This window comes from Heptranchias perlo, unplaced genomic scaffold (assembly GCF_035084215.1).
Source record: "Heptranchias perlo isolate sHepPer1 unplaced genomic scaffold, sHepPer1.hap1 HAP1_SCAFFOLD_321, whole genome shotgun sequence".
Classification (NCBI taxonomy): Eukaryota; Metazoa; Chordata; class Chondrichthyes; order Hexanchiformes; family Hexanchidae; genus Heptranchias; species Heptranchias perlo.
This window is the reverse complement of record NW_027139333.1, coordinates 197,978-219,181: the sequence shown is the minus strand read 5'-3', so window position 1 is coordinate 219,181 and position 21,204 is coordinate 197,978. Positions and strand designations below refer to the sequence as shown.

Genomic DNA, 21,204 nt, shown 5'->3' with positions numbered 1-21,204 from the left:
TAAAATACACACAGCGTGCACAGTCTCACACTCCAAAATACACACACCGTACACAGTCTCAAACTCCAAAATACACACACTGTACACAGTCTCACACTCACTGTAACACACACCGTACACAGTCTCACACTCACAGTAACACACACCATACACAGTCTCACACTCACTGTAACACACACCGTACACAGTCTCACACTCACTGTAACACAGACTGTGCACAGTCTCACACTCACTGTAACACACACCGTGTACAGTCTCACACTCACTGTAACACACACCGTGCACAGTCTCACATTCACTGTAACACACACCGTACACAGTCTCACACTCACTGTAACACACACCTTACACAGTCTCACACTCACTATAACACACACCGTACACAGTCTCACACTCACTGTAACACACACCGTACACAGTCTCACACTCTAAAATACACACACCGTAACCAGTCTCACACTCCAAAATACACACACAGTACACAGTCTCACACTCCAAAATACACACACCGTACACAGTCTGATACTCTAAAATACACACACCGTAGCCAGTCTCACACTCCAAAATACACACACAGTACACAGTCTCACACTCTAAAATATACACACTGGACACAGTCTCACACTCTAAAATACACACCGTGCACAGTCTCACACTCCAAAATACACACACTGTACACAGTCTCACACTCTAAAATACACACACCGTGCACAGTCTCACACTCTAAAATACACACACCGTAACCAGTCTCACACTCCATAATACACACACAGTACACAGTCTCACACTCACTGAAACACACACCGTGCACAGTCTCACACTCACTGCAACACACACAGTACACAGTCTCACACTCACTGTAACACACACCGTGCACAGTCTCACACTCACTGTAACACACACCGTGTACAGTCTCACACTCACTGTAACACACACCGTACACAGTCTCACACTCACTGTAACACACACCGTACACAGTCTCACACTCACTGTAACACACACCGTACACAGTCTCACACTCACTGTAACACACACCGTACACAGTCTCACACTCACTGTAACACACACCGTACACTGTCTCACACTCTAAAATACACACACTGTACACAGTCTCACACTCACTGTAACACACACTGTACACAGTCTCACACTCACTGTAACACACACCGTGCACAGGCCCACACTCTAAAACACACAGAGTACACAGTCTCACTCTCTAAAATACACACACCGTGCAGTCTCACACTCCAATATACACACACCGTGCACAGTTTCACACTCTAAAATACACATAAAGTACACAGTCGCACACTCTAAAATACACACACCGTGCACAGTCTCACACTCTAAAATACACACACCGTACACAGTCTCACTCTAAAATACACACACCGTGCACAGTCTCACACTCTAAAATACACAAACCGTGCACAGTCTCACACTCTAAAATACACACAGTACACTGTCTCACACTCTAAAATACACACACCGTACACAGTCTCAAACTCTAAAATACACACACCCTAAACAGTCTCACACTCTAAAATACACACAGTACACAGTCTCACACTCTAAAATACACACAGTACACAGTCTCACACTCTAAAATACACACACCATGCACAGTCTCACACTCTAAAATACACACACTGTCCACAGACTGACACTCTAAAATACACACACTGTACACAGTCTCACACTCTAAAATACACACACTGTCCACAGTCTCACACTCTAAAATACACACACCATGCACAGTCTCACACTCTAAAATACACACAGTACACAATCTGACACTCTAAAACACACACAGTACACAGTCTCACACTCTAAAATACACACACCATGCACAGTCTCACACTCGAAAATACTCACAGCGTACACAGTCTCACACTCCAAAATACACACAGTACACAGTCTCACACTCTAAAATACACACACAGTACAAAGTCTGACACTCTAAAATACACACACTGTACACAGTCTCACACTCTAAAATACACACACCGTGCACAGTCTCACACTCTAAAATACACACACTGTACACAGTCTTACACTCTAAAATACACACACCGTGCACAGTCTCACACTCTAAAATACACACAGCGTACACAGTCTCACACTCTAAAATACACACACGGTGCACAGTCTCACACTCTAAAATACACACACCGTGCACAGTCTCACACTCTAAGATACACACTCTGTACACAGTCTTACACTCTAAAATACACACACCGTGCACATTCTCACACTCTAAAATACACACACCGTGCACAGTCTCACACTCTAAAATACACACACCGTACACAGTCTCACACTCTAAAATACACACACCGTGCACAGTCTCACATTCTAAAATACACACACTGGACACAGTCTCACACTCTAAAATACACACACCGTGCACAGTCTCACACTCCAAAATACACACACTGGACACAGTCTCACACTCTAAAATACACACACCGTACACAGTCTCACACTCCAAAATACACACACTGGACACAGTCTCACACTCTAAAATACACACACCGTAACCAGTCTCACACTCCAAAATACACACACTGTACACAGTCTCACACTCTAAAATACACACACCGTACACAGTCTCACACTCCAAAATACACACACTGTACGCAGTCTCACACTCACTGTAACACACGACGTGCACAGTCTCACACTCACTGTAACACACACCGTACACAGTCTCACACTCACTGCAACACACACCGTGCACAGTCTCACACTCACTGTAACACACACCGTGTACAGTCTCACACTCACTGTAACACACACCGTACACAGTCTTACACTCACTGTAACACACACCGTACACAGTCTCACACTCTAAAATACACACACAGTACACAGTCTGACACTCTAAAATACACACATTACACAGTCTCACACTCTAAAATACACACACCGTGCACAGTCTCACACTCTAAAATACACACACTGTCCACAGTCTCACACTCTAAAATACACACACCGTGCACAGTCTCACACTCTAAAATACACACACCGTGCACAGTCTCACACTCTAAAATACATACACTGTCCACAGTCTCACACTCTAAAATACACACACCGTGCACAGTCTCACACTCTAAAATACACACACCGTACACAGTCTCACTCTCAAATACACACACAGTACAAAGTCTGACACTCTAAAATACACACAGTACACAGTCTCAAACTCTAAAATAAACACACCATGCACAGTCTCACACTCTAAAATACACACACGGTGCACAGTCTCGCACTCTAAAATACACACACCGTGCACAGTCTCACACTCTAAAATACACACACCGTGCACAGTCTCACACTCTAAAATACACACACCGTACACAGTCTCACACTCTAAAATACACACATGGTGCACAGTCTCACACTCTAAAATACACACACCGTGCACAGTCTCACACTCTAAAATACACACACCGTACACAGTCTCACACTCTAAAATAGACACACGGTGCACAGTCTCACACTCACTGTAACACACACCGTGCACAGTCTCACACTCACTGTAACACACACCGTACACAGTCTGACACTCACTGCAACACACACCGTGCACAGTCTCACACTCACTGTAACACACACCGTGTACAGTCTCACTCACTGTAACACACACCGTACACAGTCTGACACTCACTGTAACACACACCGTGCACAGTCTCACACTCACTGTAACACACACCGTACACAGGCTCACACTCACTGTAACACACACCGTGCACAGTCTCACACTCACTGTAACACACACCGTGTACAGTCTCACACTCACTGTAACACACACCGTACACAGTCTCACACTCACTGTAACACACACCGTACACAGTCTCACACTCACTGTAACACACACCGTACACAGTCTCACACTCACTGTAACACACACCGTACACAGTCTCACACTCTAAAATACACACACTGTACACAGTCTCACACTCACTGTAAAACACACTGTACACAGTCTCACACTCACTGTAACACACACCGTGCACAGTCCCACACTCTAAAACACACACAGTACACAGTCTCACTCTCTAAAATACACACACCGTGCAGTCTCACACTCCAAAATACACACACCTTGCACAGTCTCACACTCTAAAATACACACACAGTACACAGTCTCACACACTAAAATACACAAAGAGGACACAGTCGCACACTGTAAATTACACACACCGTGCACAGTCTCACACTCTAAAATACACACACCGTACACAGTCTGACACTCTAAAATACACACAGTACACAGTCTCACACTCTAAAATACACACACCATGCACAGTCTCACACTCTAAAATACACACACCGTGCACAGTCTCACACTCTAAAATTCACAAACTGTCCACAGTCTCACACTCTAAAATACACGCACCGTACACAGTCTCACACTTTAAAATACACACACAGTACACAGTCTGACAGTCTAAAATACACACAGTACACAGTCTCACACTCTAAAATACACACACCATGCACAGTCTCACACTCTAAAATACACACACTGTACACAGTCTCACACTCTAAATTACACACAGTACACAATCTGACACTCTAAAACACACACAGTACACAGTCTCACACTCTGAAATACACACACCGTACACAGTCTCACTCTCAAATACACACACAGTACAAAGTCTGACACTCTAAAATACACACAGTACACAGTCTCAAACTCTAAAATAAACACACCATGCACAGTCTCACACTCTAAAATACACACACGATGCACAGTCTCGCACTCTAAAATACACACACCGTGCACAGTCTCACACTCTAAAATACACACACTGTACACAGTCTTACACTCTAACACACACCGTGCACAGTCTCACACTCAACGTAACACACACCGTACACAGTCTCACACTCACTGTAACACACACCGTGCACAGTCTCACACTCACTGTAACACACACTGTGTACAGTCTCACACTCACTGTAACACACACCGTACACAGTCTCACACTCACTGTAAAACACACTGTACACAGTCTCACACTCACTGTAACACACACCGTGCACAGTCCCACACTCTAAAACACACACAGTACACAGTCTCACTCTCTAAAATACACACACCGTGCAGTCTCACACTCCAAAATACACACACCGTGCACAGTCTCACACTCTAAAATACACACACAGTACAGAGTCTCACACACTAAAATACACATAGAGGACACAGTCGCACACTCTAAATTACACACACCGTGCACAGTCTCATTCTAAAATACACACACCGTGCACAGTCTCACACTCTAAAATACACACACCGTACACAGTCTCACTCTAAAATACACACACCGTGCACAGTCTCACACTCTAAAATACAAACACCGTACACAGTCTCACACTCTAAAATACACACACCGTGCACAGTCTCACACTCTAAAATACACACAGTACACTGTCTCACACTCTAAAATACACACACCGTACACAGTCTAACACTCTAAAATACACACACCGTACACAGTCTGACACTCTAAAATACACACACAGTACACAGTCTGACACTCTAAATTACACACAGTACACAGTCTCACACTCTAAAACACACACAGTACACAGTCTCACTCTCTAAAATACACACACCGTGCACAGGCTCACACTCCAAAATACACACAGCACACAGTCTCACACTCTAAAATACACACACCGTGCACAGGCTCACACTACAAAATACACACACCGTACACAGTCTCACACTCTAAAATACACATACAGTACACAGTCTCACACTCTAAAATACACACACCGTGCACAGTCTCACACTCTAAAATACACACACCGTGCACAGTCTCACACTCTAAAATACACACACCGTGCACAGTCTCACACTCTAAAATACACACACTGTACACAGTCTGACACTCTAAAATACACACACCGTGCACAGTCCCACACTCTAAAACACACACAGTACACAGTCTCACTCTCTAAAATACACACACCGTGCACAGTCTCACACTCTAAAATACACACACTGTCCACAGTCTCACACTCTAAAATACACACACAGTACACAGTCTCACACACTAAAATACACATAGAGGACACAGTCGCAAACTCTAAATTACACACACCGTGCACAGTCTCACACTCTAAAATACACACACCGTACACAGTCTCACTCTAAAATACACACACCGTGCACAGTCTCACACTCTAAAATACACACACCATGCACAGTCTCACACTCTAAAATACACACACCGTGCACAGTCTCACACTCTAAAATACACACAGTACACTGTCTCACACTCTAAAATACACACACCGCACACAGTCTAACACTCTAAAATACACACACAGTACACAGTCTGACACTCTAAAATACACACAGTACACTGTCTCACACTCTAAAATACACACACCATGCACAGTCTCACACTCTAAAATACACACACCGTACAGAGTCTCACACTTTAAAATACACACACAGTACACAGTCTGACACTCTAAAATACACACAGTACACAGTCTCACACTCTAAAACACACACAGTACACAGTCTCACTCTCTAAAATACACACACCGTGCACAGGCTCACACTCCAAAATACACACAGTACACAGTCTCACTCTCTAAAATACACACACCGTGCACAGGCTCACACTCCAAAATACACACACCGTACACAGTCTCACACTCCAAAATACACATACAGTACACAGTCTCACACTCTAAAATACACACACCGTGCACAGTCTCACACTCTAAAATACACACACCGTGCACAGTCTCACACTCCAAAATACACACACCGTGCACAGTCTCACACTCTAAAACACACACAGTACACAGTCTCACTCTCTAAAATACACACACCGTGCACAGTCTCACACTCTAAAATACACACACTGTCCACAGTCTCACACTCTAAAATACACACACCGTGCACAGTCTCACACTCTAAAATACACACACTGTCCACAGTCTCACACTCTAAAATACACACACAGTACACAGTCTCACACACTAAAATACACATAGAGGACACAGTCGCAAACTCTAAATTACACACACCGTGCACAGTCTCACACTCTAAAATACACACACCGTACACAGTCTCACTCTAAAATACACACACCGTGCACAGTCTCACACTCTAAAATACACACACCATGCACAGTCTCACACTCTAAAATACACACACCGTGCACAGTCTCACACTCTAAAATACACACAGTACACTGTCTCACACTCTAAAATACACACACCGTACACAGTCTAACACTCTAAAATACACACACAGTACACAGTCTGACACTCTAAAATACACACAGTACACAGTCTCACACTCTAAAATACACACACCATGCACAGTCTCACACTCTAAAATACACACACCGTACAGAGTCTCACACTTTAAATACACACACAGTACACAGTCTGACACTCTAAAATACACACAGTACACAGTCTCACACTCTAAAACACACACAGTACACAGTCTCACTCTCTAAAATACACACACCGTGCACAGGCTCACACTCCAAAATACACACAGTACACAGTCTCACTCTCTAAAATACACACACCGTGCACAGGCTCACACTCCAAAATACACACACCGTACACAGTCTCACACTCCAAAATACACATACAGTACACAGTCTCACACTCTAAAATACACACACCGTGCACAGTCTCACACTCTAAAATACACACACCGTGCACAGTCTCACACTCCAAAATACACACACCGTGCACAGTCTCACACTCTAAAATACACACACTGTACACAGTCTGACACTCTAAAATACACACACCGTGCACAGTCCCACACTCTAAAACACACACAGTACACAGTCTCACTCTCTAAAATACACACACCGTGCACAGTCTCACACTCTAAAATACACACACTGTCCACAGTCTCACACTCTAAAATACACACACCGTGCACAGTCTCACACTCTAAAATACACACACTGTCCACAGTCTCACACTCTAAAATACACACACCATGCACAGTCTCACACTCTAAAATACACACAGCACACAATCTGACACTCTAAAACACACACAGTACACAGTCTCACACTCTGAAATACACACACCGTGCACAGTCTCACACTCTAAAATACACACACCGTACACAGTCTCACTCTCAAATACACACACAGTACAATGTCTGACACTCTAAAATACACACAGTGCACCGTCTCAAACTCTAAAATACACACACCATGCACAGTCTCACACTCTCAAATACACACACGGTGCACAGTCTCACACTCTAAAATACACACACCGTGCACAGTCTCACACTCTAAAATACACACACTGTACACAGTCTTACACTCTAAAATACACACACGGTGCACAGTCTCACACTCTAAAATACACACACCGTGCACAGTCTCACACTCCAAAATACACACACAGGACACAGTCTCACACTCTAAAATACACACACCGTGCACAGTCTCACACTCCAAAATACACACATTGTACACAGTCTCACACTCTAAAATACACACACCGTACACAGTCTCACACTCCAAAATACACACACTGTGCACAGTCTCACACTCACTGTAACACACACCGTACACAGTCTCACACTCACTGTAACACACACCGTGCACAGTCTCACACTCACTGTAACACACACCGTGTACAGTCTCACACTCACTGTAACACACACCGTACACAGTCTCACACTCACTGTAAAACACACTGTACACAGTCTCACACTCACTGTAACACACACCGTGCACAGTCCCACACTCTAAAACACACACAGTACACAGTCTCACTCTCTAAAATACACACACCGTGCAGTCTCACACTCCAAAATACACACACCGTGCACAGTCTCACACTCTAAAATACACACACAGTACACAGTCTCACACACTAAAATACACATAGAGGACACAGTCGCACACTCTAAATTACACACACCGTGCACAGTCTCACACTCTAAAATACACACACCGTACACAGTCTCACACTCTAAAATACACACACTGTACACAGTCTCACACTCTAAAATACACACACCGTGCACAGTCTTGCACTCACAGATACACACATCATACATGGCCTCACACGCACTGATAAGCACACTGCATGCAGACTCAGACTGACTCAGACACACACTGCACACAATCACATGCTCCCTGATACACACACTGCACATGATCTCGTACTCACTGTTTTGTACATTGCATACTGACACACACACGCTGATACACACACTGCACATGGTTTCACACTCACTGATACACGCACTGCACATTGTCTCACACACACTAATATGCCGACTGGATATGGTCTCTCACACTCAGTGCTTCATACACTGAAAATTCTCATACTGTCTGATACAAACACTGCACACAGTCGCACACTTACTGATACGAACATTGTGTCTGGTCTTATACTGTCATGCTCACTGCAGATGGTCTCACACTCACTGATACACACACTACACACATTTTCACACCTACTGATGCAGCCACTGCTCATGGTTTTGTACTCAGTGCTGCACACACTGCATGCAGTCTCACACTGCTGCACGCACTGTACACAGTTTCACACTCACTGCTATAAAACATGGTACACAGTCTCACACTCACTGATATACACACTGTACACAGTCTCACACTCACTGATACACACACTGCACACAGTCTCACACTCACTGCTGCACACACTGCACACAGTCTCACACCCACTGCTGCACACACTGCACACAGTCTCACACCCACTGCTGCACACACGCTCACACTCACTGCTGCACACACTGCACACAGTCTCACACACACTGATACACACACTGTACACAGTCTCACACCCACTGCTGCACACACTGTACACAGTCTCACACCCACTGCTGCACACACTGCACACAGTCTCACACCCACTGCTGCACACATGCTCACACTCACTGCTGCACACACTGCACACAGTCTCACACACACTGATGCACACACTGTACACAGTCTCACACTCACTGCTGCACACACTGCACACAGTCTCACACACACTGATACACACACTGTGCACAGTCTCACACTCACTGCTGCACACACTGCACACAGTCTCACACACACTGATACACACACTGCACACAGTCTCACACTCACTGCTGCACACACTGCACACAGTCTCACACTCACTGCTGCACACACTGCACACAGTCTCACACTCACTGCTGCACACACTGCACACAGTCTCACACCCACTGCTGCACACAGTCTCACACTCACTGCTGCACACACTGTACACAGTCTCACACTCACTGCTGCACACACTGCACACAGTCTCACATACACTGATACACACACTGCACACAGTCTCACACTCACTGCTGCACACACTGCACACAGTCTCACACCCACTGCTGCACACACGCTCACACTCACTGCTGCACACACTGTACACAGTCTCACACTCACTGCTGCACACACTGCACACAGTCTCACACTCACTGCTGCACACACTGCACACAGTCTCACACTCACTGTAACACACACTCCACACATTTTCACACTCATGTACAGTACATTCATAGTCTCACATTCACTGATACACAATCTACACGCAGTCGTACACACACTGTAACACAGTGCACATGGTCTCACACTCACTGATGCAATACTGTACACAATCTCACACTGATACACACACTGCACACAGTCTCACACTCACTGCTGCACACACTGCACACAGTCTCACACCCACTGCTGCACACACGCTCACACTCACTGCTGCACACACTGTACGCAGTCTCACACTCACTGCTGCACACACTGTACACAGTCTCACACTCACTGCTGCACACACTGCACACAGTCTCACACTCACTGCTGCACACACTGCACACAGTCTCACACTCACTGTAACACACACTCCACACATTTTCACACTCATGTACAGTACATTCATAGTCTCACATTCACTGATACACAATCTACACGCAGTCGTACACACACTGTAACACAGTGCACATGGTCTCACACTCACTGCTGCACACACTGTACACAGTCTCACACTCACTGCTGCGCACACTGCACACAGTTTCACACTCACTGCTGCACACACTGCACACAGTCTCACACTCACTGTAACACACACTCCACACATTTTCACACTCATGTACAGTACATTCATAGTCTCACATTCACTGATACACAATCTACACGCAGTCGTACACACACTGTAACACAGTGCACATGGTCTCACACTCACTGATGCAATACTGTACACAGTCTCACACTGATACACAAATTGTACGCATTCTCACACTCACTATAACGCACACTGCACATGGTCTCACATCCAATGCTGCAGGCACTGCACACAGTTTCACACTCAAAAATGCACACAATGTGCACAGTCTCACACTCACAGATACACACACTGCACATGGCCTCACACACACTGATAAGCACACTGCATGCAGATTCACACTGATTGATATACACACTGCACTCGATCTCGCACTCACTGTTTTGTACATTTCACACTGATTCACACTCACTCATACACGCACTGCACATTGTCTCACACACACTGACATGCCGACTGGATATGGTCTCTCACACTCAGTGCTACTTACACTGAAAACTGTCTCATACTGTCTGATACAAACACTGCACACAGTCGCACACTTACTGATACAAACATTGTGTCTGGTCTCATACTCACTGACACTACACTGCACTCTTTATCACACTGATTGATACACACACAGCACACAGTTTCACATTCACTGATACACACAATGCACACTTTCTCACACTCACTGACAGGTAGCGGGTGTGGTGAGTTGGGCAGATTTTGATGTGACCGTGTCTCTCTCTCTCTCTCTCTCTCTCACTAGCTGCAGTGTTGTGGAGACTCGTTCCCGGACCCTGTCATCCAGGTCCTCTGTCCCACAAGCCATTTATCTCCGGTGAGTTCCTAGTTTCTCACCTAATGTTACTTGTAATTCTGTCACACCCGTGTCAGCCTCATCACTCCTTGCACACTGACCCCAGCACCGATCCCGAGCCTGCCCTCTGACCTGGTGCTGACCCCAGCACCGATCCCGAGCCTGCCCTCTGACCTGGTGCTGACCCCAGCACTGATCCCGAGCCTGCCCTCTGACCTGGTGCTGACCCCAGCACTGATCCCGAGCCTGCCCTCTGACCTGGTGCTGACCCCAGCACTGATCCCGAGCCTGCCCTCTGACCTGGTGCTGACCCCAGCACTGATCCCGAGCCTGCCCTCTGACCTGGTGCTGACCCCAGCACTGATCCCGAGCCTGCCCTCTGACCTGGTGCTGACCCCAGCACTGATCCCGAGCCTGCCCTCTGACCTGGTGCTGACCCCAGCACTGATCCCGAGCCTGCCCTCTGACCTGGTGCTGACCCCAGCACTGATCCCGAGCCTGCCCTCTGACCTGGTGCTGACCCCAGCACTGATCCCGAGCCTGCCCTCTGACCTGGTGCTGACCCCAGCACTGATCCCGAGCCTGCCCTCAGTTTCACAAAGGTCAAAAAGACAAGGAATAATGAGGGAAGCCATTCAGCCCATCTATTTACAATCCACTCCATTTCAGAACCTAATTGACTCTTGATGATTCCACTTAGTATTCGAAAAAGCTCAATAAAAACCCTTAAATTTCACCGCCTTTTAAGAGTCAAATTGAACACTGTGTTCAAGATGGAGTCTGAGGGGAGAATTGTACAGTTTATAGACTCACACTTATACCCAACTGAGCTTCTAATATTCCCCCAACACCGATCTCTGGGACACCCCAATTTTACATCTCTCCACCACCGATCCCTGGGACTCAGTCCATCTCCTCACTCCGATCCCTGGGACTCAGTCCATCTCCTCGCTCCGATCCCTGGGACTCAGTCCATCTCCTCGCTCCGATCCCTGGGACTCAGTCCATCTCCACCACCGATCCCTGGGACTCAGTACATCTCCTCGCTCCGATCCCTGGGACTCAGTCCATCTCCTCGCTTCTATCCCTGGGACTCAGTCCATCTCCTCACTCCGATCCCTGGGACTCAGTCCATCTCCTCACTCCGATCCCTGGGACTCAGTCCATCTCCTCACTCCGATCCCTGGGACTCAGTCCATCTCCACCACCGATCCCTGGGACACCCCACAGCACTGACATTGACCACAATAATTGTTAGGTGTGACTCAGTGGGCAGCACTCTCCCCTCAGTCAGAAGGTCATTGGTAAAAACCCCACTCCAGAGACTTGATCTCATAATCCAGGCGGACACTCCAGCGCTGCACTGTGGGAGGTCCTGTCTTTCTGATAAGACATTAAATTGAGGCCCTGTCTGCACTGATGGGTGGGTGTAAAAGATCCCATCCCACTATTTGGAGAAGAGCAGGGGAGTTCTCCCCGGAGTCTTGACCGATATTTACCCCTCAACCAGGAAAGTGGGGAATACAGCGTTTGGGGGAATTGATTTTATATCATGAGTGCAGTGTACTCACCCTGTGGTTCATGAGAAAACACTGTACAGAATCTGAGACTTGACCCTGGACACTGACCCCCAAATTGCCTCCTGTTTACTGTCTCCACAGAACTGCACATCGAAATTAAAGGACTTCTTCAGTTGGAAGCTGTATATGATTGGAGTGGTGGGAATCGGCATTGCTGGAGTGATGGTGAGGGCACTGAGCTGACATGTCCTGGTGTGATGGTGAGGGCACTGAGCTGACATGTCCTGGTGTGATGGTGGGGACACTGAGCTGACATGTCCTGGTGTGATGGTGGGGGCACTGAGCTGACATGTCCTGGTGTGATGTGGAGAACAGCTCAGGTTAAATACTCCCCGGGGCCTGCAGTGCCCAAGGGTTTCTGGTACCAGACGCCCAGCCCAGAGGTGCTGACTTCAGATCCCACTGTCACACCTTGTTAAACTGATCATTAACTCATTATTCCAGGCCTGCACCAGGCATTGAATACTGACAGGATTAGTGAAGGGAGAGAGACTGCTGACTCTACCCAGTCTGCCCCATGTGACTCCAGTCCCACACTGAGTGTCTCACTGTCCTCAGGGCAATCAGCGACAAGGCATTAAACAATGCACACCCAAAGTCACCACATTAGGAGAAAAACTCATTTAAACACAAGCAGCTCGACCATGATAAAGTCCCAATCACAGGATGTGAGGGAACAGATTCTCTGTGAAGGTTCAACCCTTGATCGATGGGTGGGATAAATCCAGATTGCACACGGACTGTGGGTGATCAATGGGTGGGGGACACCCCTATTGTACATGGGCTGTGGATGGAGATTGATGGGTGGGGGACACCCCTATTGTACATGGGCTGTGGATGGAGATTGATGGGTGGGGGACACCCCTATTGTACATGGGCTGTGGATGGAGATTGATGGGTGGGGGACACCCCTATTGTACATGTGCGTAGATGGAAATTAATGGGTGGTGTAGATCCATATTGCACATTCCCTGAGCATATAGATGATTGGATATTCTGGATCCATATTGTACATGGACTGTGGACAGAGATTAATTGCTGGGGCAGATCCATATTTTACATTGAGCTGTGGGTGAAGGTTACTGAGTGCGAGAGATTGATGTTGTACACAGGCTTGGTGGAGATTAATGGGTGGGGTAGATCCATATTGTACAGTGACTGTGGGTGATTAATGTTTGGGTGGATCCATATTGTACACGGTCTGTGGGTGATTAATGATTGGGAGGATCCATATTGTACAGTGACTGTGGGTGATTAATGATTGGGAGGATCCATATTGTACAGTTACTGTGGGTGATTAATGATTGGGTGGATCCATATTGTACAGTGACTGTGGGTGATTAATGATTGGGTGGATCCATATTGTACACAGACTGTGGGTGATTAATGATTGGGAGGATCAATATTGTACAGTTACTGTGGATGATTAATGATTGGGTGGATCCATATTGTACAGTGACTGTGGGTGATTAATGATTGGGAGGATCCATATTGTACACGGACTGTGAATGATTAATGATTGGGAGGATCCATATTGTACAGTTACTGTGGGTGATTAATGATTGGGGAGGATCCATATTGTACACGGACTGTGGGTGATTAATGATTGGGAGGATCCATATTGTACACGGACTGTGGGTGATTAATGATTGGGAGGATCCATATTGTACAGTGACTGTGGGTGATTAATGATTGGGTGGATCCATATTGTACATGGACTGTGGGTGATTAATGATTGGGAGGATCCATATTGTACAGTGACTGTGGGTGATTAATGATTGGGAGGATCCATATTGTACACGGACTGCGGGTGATTAATGATTGGGTGGATCCATATTGTACACGGATTGTGGGTGATTAATTATTGGGAGGATCCATATTGTACACGGACTGTGGGTGATTAATGTTTGGGTGGATCCATATTGTACACGGACTGTGGGTGATTAATGATTGGGAGGATCCATATTGTACACGGACTGTGGATGATTAATGATTGGGAGGATCCATATTGTACAGTGACTGTGGGTGATTAATGATTGGGTGGATCCATATTGTACACGGACTGTGGGTGATTAATGATTGGGTAGATCCATATTGTACAGTGACTGTGGGTGATTAATGATTGGGAGGATCCATATTGTACAGTGACTGTGGGTGATCAATGATTGGGAGGATCCATTTTGTACAGTGACTGTGGGTGATTAATGATTGGGAGGATCCATATTGTACAGTGACTGTGGGTGATTAATGATTGGGAGGATCCATATTGTACAGTGACTGTGGGTGATCAATGATTGGGAGGATCCATATTGTACAGTGACTGTGGGTGATCAATGATTGGGAGGATCCATTTTGTACAGTGACTGTGGGTGATTAATGATTGGGAGGATCCATATTGTACAGTGACTGTGGGTGATCAATGATTGGGTGGATCCATATTGTACAGTGACTGTGGGTGATTAATGATTGGGTGGATCCATATTGTACAGTGACTGTGGGTGATTAATGATTGGGAGGATCCATATTGTACACGGACTATGGGTGATTAATGATTGGGTGGATCCATATTGTACAGTGACTGTGGGTGATTAATGATTGGGAGGATCCATATTGTACACGGTCTGTGGGTGATTAATGATTGGGTGGATCCATATTGTACACGGTCTGTGGGTGATTAATGAATGGGTGGATCCATATTGTACACGGTCTGTGGGTGATCAATGATTGGGTGGATCCATATTGTACAGTGACTGTGGGTGATTAATGATTGGGTGGATCCATATTGTACAGTGACTGTGGGTGATTAATGATTGGGTAGATCCATATTGTTCACGGTCTGTGGGTGATCAATGATTGGGTGGATCCATATTGTACAGTGACTGTGGGTGATTAATGATTGGGTGGATCCATATTGTACAGTGACTGTGGGTGATTAATGATTGGGTGGATCCATATTGTACAGTGACTGTGGGTGATTAATGATTGGGTGGATCCATATTGTACAGTGACTGGGTGATTAATGATTGGGTGGATCCATATTGTACACGGTCTGTGGGTGATTAATGATTGGGTGGATCCATATTGTACAGTGACTGGGTGATTAATGATTGGGTAGATCCATATTGTACACGGTCTGTGGGTGATTAATGATTGGGAGGATCCATATTGTACAGTGACTGTGGGTGATTAATGATTGGGTGGATCCATATTGTACAGTGACTGTGGGTGATTAATGATTGGGTGGATCCATATTGTACACGGACTGTGGGTGATCAATGATTGGGAGGATCCATATTGTACACGGTCTGTGGGTGATTAATGATTGGGAGGATCCATATTGTACAGTGACTGTGGGTGATCAATGATTGGGAGGATCCATATTGTACAGTGACTGTGGGTGATTAATGATTGGGAGGATCCATATTGTACAGTGACTGTGGGTGATTAATGATTGGGAGGATCCATATTGTACAGTGACTGTGGGTGATCAATGATTGGGAGGATCCATATTGTACAGTGACTGTGGGTGATTAATGATTGGGAGGATCCATATTGTACAGTGACTGTGGGTGATTAATGATTGGGTGGATCCATATTGTACAGTGACTGTGGGTGATTAATGATTGGGTGGATCCATATTGTACAGTGACTGTGGGTGATTAATGATTGGGTAGATCCATATTGTACACGGTCTGTGGGTGATTAATGATTGGGTGGATCCATATTGTACAGTGACTGTGGGTGATTAATGATTGGGTGGATCCATATTGTACAGTGACTGTGGGTGATTAATGATTGGGTAGATCCATATTGTACACGGTCTGTGGGTGATTAATGATTGGGTGGATACATATTGTACAGTGACTGTGGGTGATTAATGATTGGGAGGATCCATATTGTACACGGACTATGGGTGATTAATGATTGGGTGGATCCATATTGTACAGTGACTGTGGGTGATTAATGATTGGGAGGATCCATATTGTACACGGTCTGTGGGTGATTAATGATTGGGTGGATCCATATTGTACACGGTCTGTGGGTGATTAATGAATGGGTGGATCCATATTGTACACGGTCTGTGGGTGATCAATGATTGGGTGGATCCATATTGTACAGTGACTGTGGGTGATTAATGATTGGGTGGATCCATATTGTACAGTGACTGTGGGTGATTAATGATTGGGTAGATCCATATTGTTCACGGTCTGTGGGTGATCAATGATTGGGTGGATCCATATTGTACAGTGACTGTGGGTGATTAATGATTGGGTGGATCCATATTGTACAGTGACTGTGGGTGATTAATGATTGGGTAGATCCATATTGTTCACGGTCTGTGGGTGATTAATGATTGGGTGGATCCATATTGTACACGGTCTGTGGGTGATTAATGATTGGGTGGATCCATATTGTACAGTGACTGGGTGATTAATGATTGGGTAGATCCATATTGTACACGGTCTGTGGGTGATTAATGATTGGGAGGATCCATATTGTACAGTGACTGTGGGTGATTAATGATTGGGTGGATCCATATTGTACAGTGACTGTGGGTGATTAATGATTGGGTGGATCCATATTGTACACGGACTGTGGGTGATCAATGATTGGGAGGATCCATATTGTACACGGTCTGTGGGTGATTAATGATTGGGAGGATCCATATTGTACACGGTCTGTGGGTGATTAATGATTGGGAGGATCCATATTGTACAGTGACTGTGGGTGATCAATGATTGGGAGGATCCATATTGTACAGTGACTGTGGGTGATTAATGATTGGGAGGATCCATATTGTACAGTGACTGTGGGTGATTAATGATTGGGAGGATCCATATTGTACAGTGACTGTGGGTGATTAATGAATGGGAGGATCCATATTGTACAGTGACTGTGGGTGATCAATGATTGGGAGGATCCATATTGTACAGTGACTGTGGGTGATTAATGATTGGGTGGATCCATATTGTACAGTGACTGTGAGTGATTAATGATTGGGTGGATCCATATTGTACAGTGACTGTGGGTGATTAATGATTGGGTGGATCCATATTGTACAGTGACTGTGGGTGATTAATGATTGGGTAGATCCATATTGTACACGGTCTGTGGGTGATTAATGATTGGGTGGATCCATTTTGTACAGTGACTGTGGGTGATTAATGATTGGGTAGATCCATATTTTACACGGTCTGTGGGTGATTAATGATTGGGTGGATCCATATTGTACAGTGACTGTGGGTGATTAATGATTGGGTGGATCCATATTGTACAGTGACTGTGGGTGATTAATGATTGGGTGGATCCATATTGTACACGGACTGTGGGTGATCAATGATTGGGAGGATCCATATTGTACACGGTCTGTGGGTGATTAATGATTGGGAGGATCCATATTGTACACGGTCTGTGGCTGATTAATGATTGGGAGGATCCATATTGTACACGGTCTGTGGGTGATCAATGATTGGGAGGATCCATATTGTACAGTGACTGTGGGTGATTAATGATTGGGGAGGATCCATATTGTACAGTGACTGTGGGTGATTAATGATTGGGGAGGATCCATATTGTACAGTGACTGTGGGTGATTAATGATTGGGTGGATCCATATTGTACAGTGACTGTGGGTGATCAATGATTGGGAGGATCCATATTGTACAGTGACTGTGGGTGATTAATGATTGGGTGGATCCATATTGTACAGTGACTGTGGGTGATTAATGATTGGGTGGATCCATATTGTACAGTGACTGTGGGTGATTAATGATTGGGTGGATCCATATTGTACACGGTCTGTGGGTGATTAATGATTGGGTGGATCCATATTGTACACGGTCTGTGGGTGATTAATGATTGGGAGGATCCATATTGTACACGGACTGTGGGTGATTATTGATTGGGTGGATCCATATTGTACAGTGACTGTGGGTGATTAATGATTGGGAGGATCCATATTGTACACGGACTGTGGGTGATTATTGATTGGGTGGATCCATTTTGTACAGTGACTGTGGGTGATTAATGATTGGGTGGATCCATATTGTACAGTGACTGTGGGTGATTAATGATTGGGTGGCTCCATATTGTACATGGACTGTGGGTGATTAATGATTGGGAGGATCCATATTGTACAGTGACTGTGGGTGATTAATTATTGGGAGGATCCATATTGTACACGGACTGTGGGTGATTAATTATTGGAAGGATCCATATTGTACACGGCCTGTGGGTGATTAATGATTGGGAGGATCCATATTGTACACGGACTGTGGGTGATTAATGATTGGGAGGATCCATATTGCACACGGACTGTGGGTGATTAATGATTGGGAGGATCCATATTGTACACGGACTGTGGGTGATTAATAATTGGGAGGATCCATATTGTACAGTGACTGTGGGTGATTAATGATTGGGTAAATCCATATTGTACACGGTCTGTGGGTGATTAATGATTGGGAGGATCCATATTGTACAGTGACTGTGGATGATTAATGATTGGGAGGATCCATATTGTACAGTGACTGTGGGTGATTAATGATTGGGAGGATCCATATTGTACAGTGACTGTGGGTGATTAATGATTGGGAGGATCCATATTGTACACGGTCTGTGGGTGATTAATGATTGGGAGGATCCATATTGTACACGGACTGTGGGTGATTAATGATTGGGGAGGATCCATATTGTACAGTGACTGTGGGTGATTAATGATTGGGTGGATCCATATTGTACAGTGACTGTGGATGATTAATGATTGGGTGGATCCATATTGTACAGTGACTGTGGGTGATTAATGATTGGGAGGATCCATATTGTACACGGACTGTGGGTGATTAATGATTGGGGAGGATCCATATTGTACAGTGACTGTGGGTGATTAATGATTGGGTGGATCCATATTGTACAGTGACTGTGGATGATTAATGATTGGGTGGATCCATATTGTACAGTGACTGTGGGTGATTAATGATTGGGTGGATCCATATTGTACACGGTCTGTGGGTGATTAATGATTGGGTGGATCCATATTGTACACGGTCTGTGGGTGATTAATGATTGGGTGGATCCATATTGTACACGGTCTGTGGGTGATTAATGATTGGGTGGATCCATATTGTACAGTGACTTTGGGTGATTTCTGATTGGGTGGATCCATATTGTACAGTGACTGTGGATGATTAATGATTGGGTGGATCCATATTGTACAGTGACTGTGGGTGATTAATGATTGGGTGGATCCATATTGTACAGTGACTGTGGGTGATTAATGATTGGGTAGATCCATATTGTACACGGTCTGTGGGTGATTAATGATTGGGTGGATCCATATTGTACACGGTCTGTGGGTGATTAATGATTGGGTGGATCCATTTTGTACAGTGACTGTGGGTGATTAATGATTGGGTGGATCCATATTGTACACGGACTGTGGGTGATTAATGATTGGGTGGATCCATATTGTACAGTGACTGTGGGTGATTAATGATTGGGTAGATCCATATTGTACACGGTCTGTGGGTGATTAATGATTGGGAGGATCCATATTGTACAGTGACTGTGGGTGATTGATGATTGGGTGGATCCATATTGTACAGTGACTGTGGGTGATTAATGATTGGGTGGATCCATATTGTACACGGACTGTGGGTGATCAATGATTGGGAGGATCCATATTGTACACGGTCTGTGGGT

At 45.3% G+C, this 21,204-nt stretch overlaps 1 protein-coding gene across 1 annotated transcript in view; it reads left to right on the top strand.

Annotated features, from left to right (window-relative positions):
• The window catches only part of LOC137311295 (tetraspanin-2-like), a 149,726-nt gene that overhangs the window by 109,064 nt on the left and 19,458 nt on the right, over nt 1-21,204 (top strand). The window contains exons 3-4 of the mRNA XM_067978585.1: nt 11,873-11,944; nt 13,585-13,668. Coding sequence (XP_067834686.1) covers nt 11,873-11,944; nt 13,585-13,668 — 156 coding nt within the window. The remainder of the gene's footprint in view (nt 1-11,872; nt 11,945-13,584; nt 13,669-21,204) is intronic.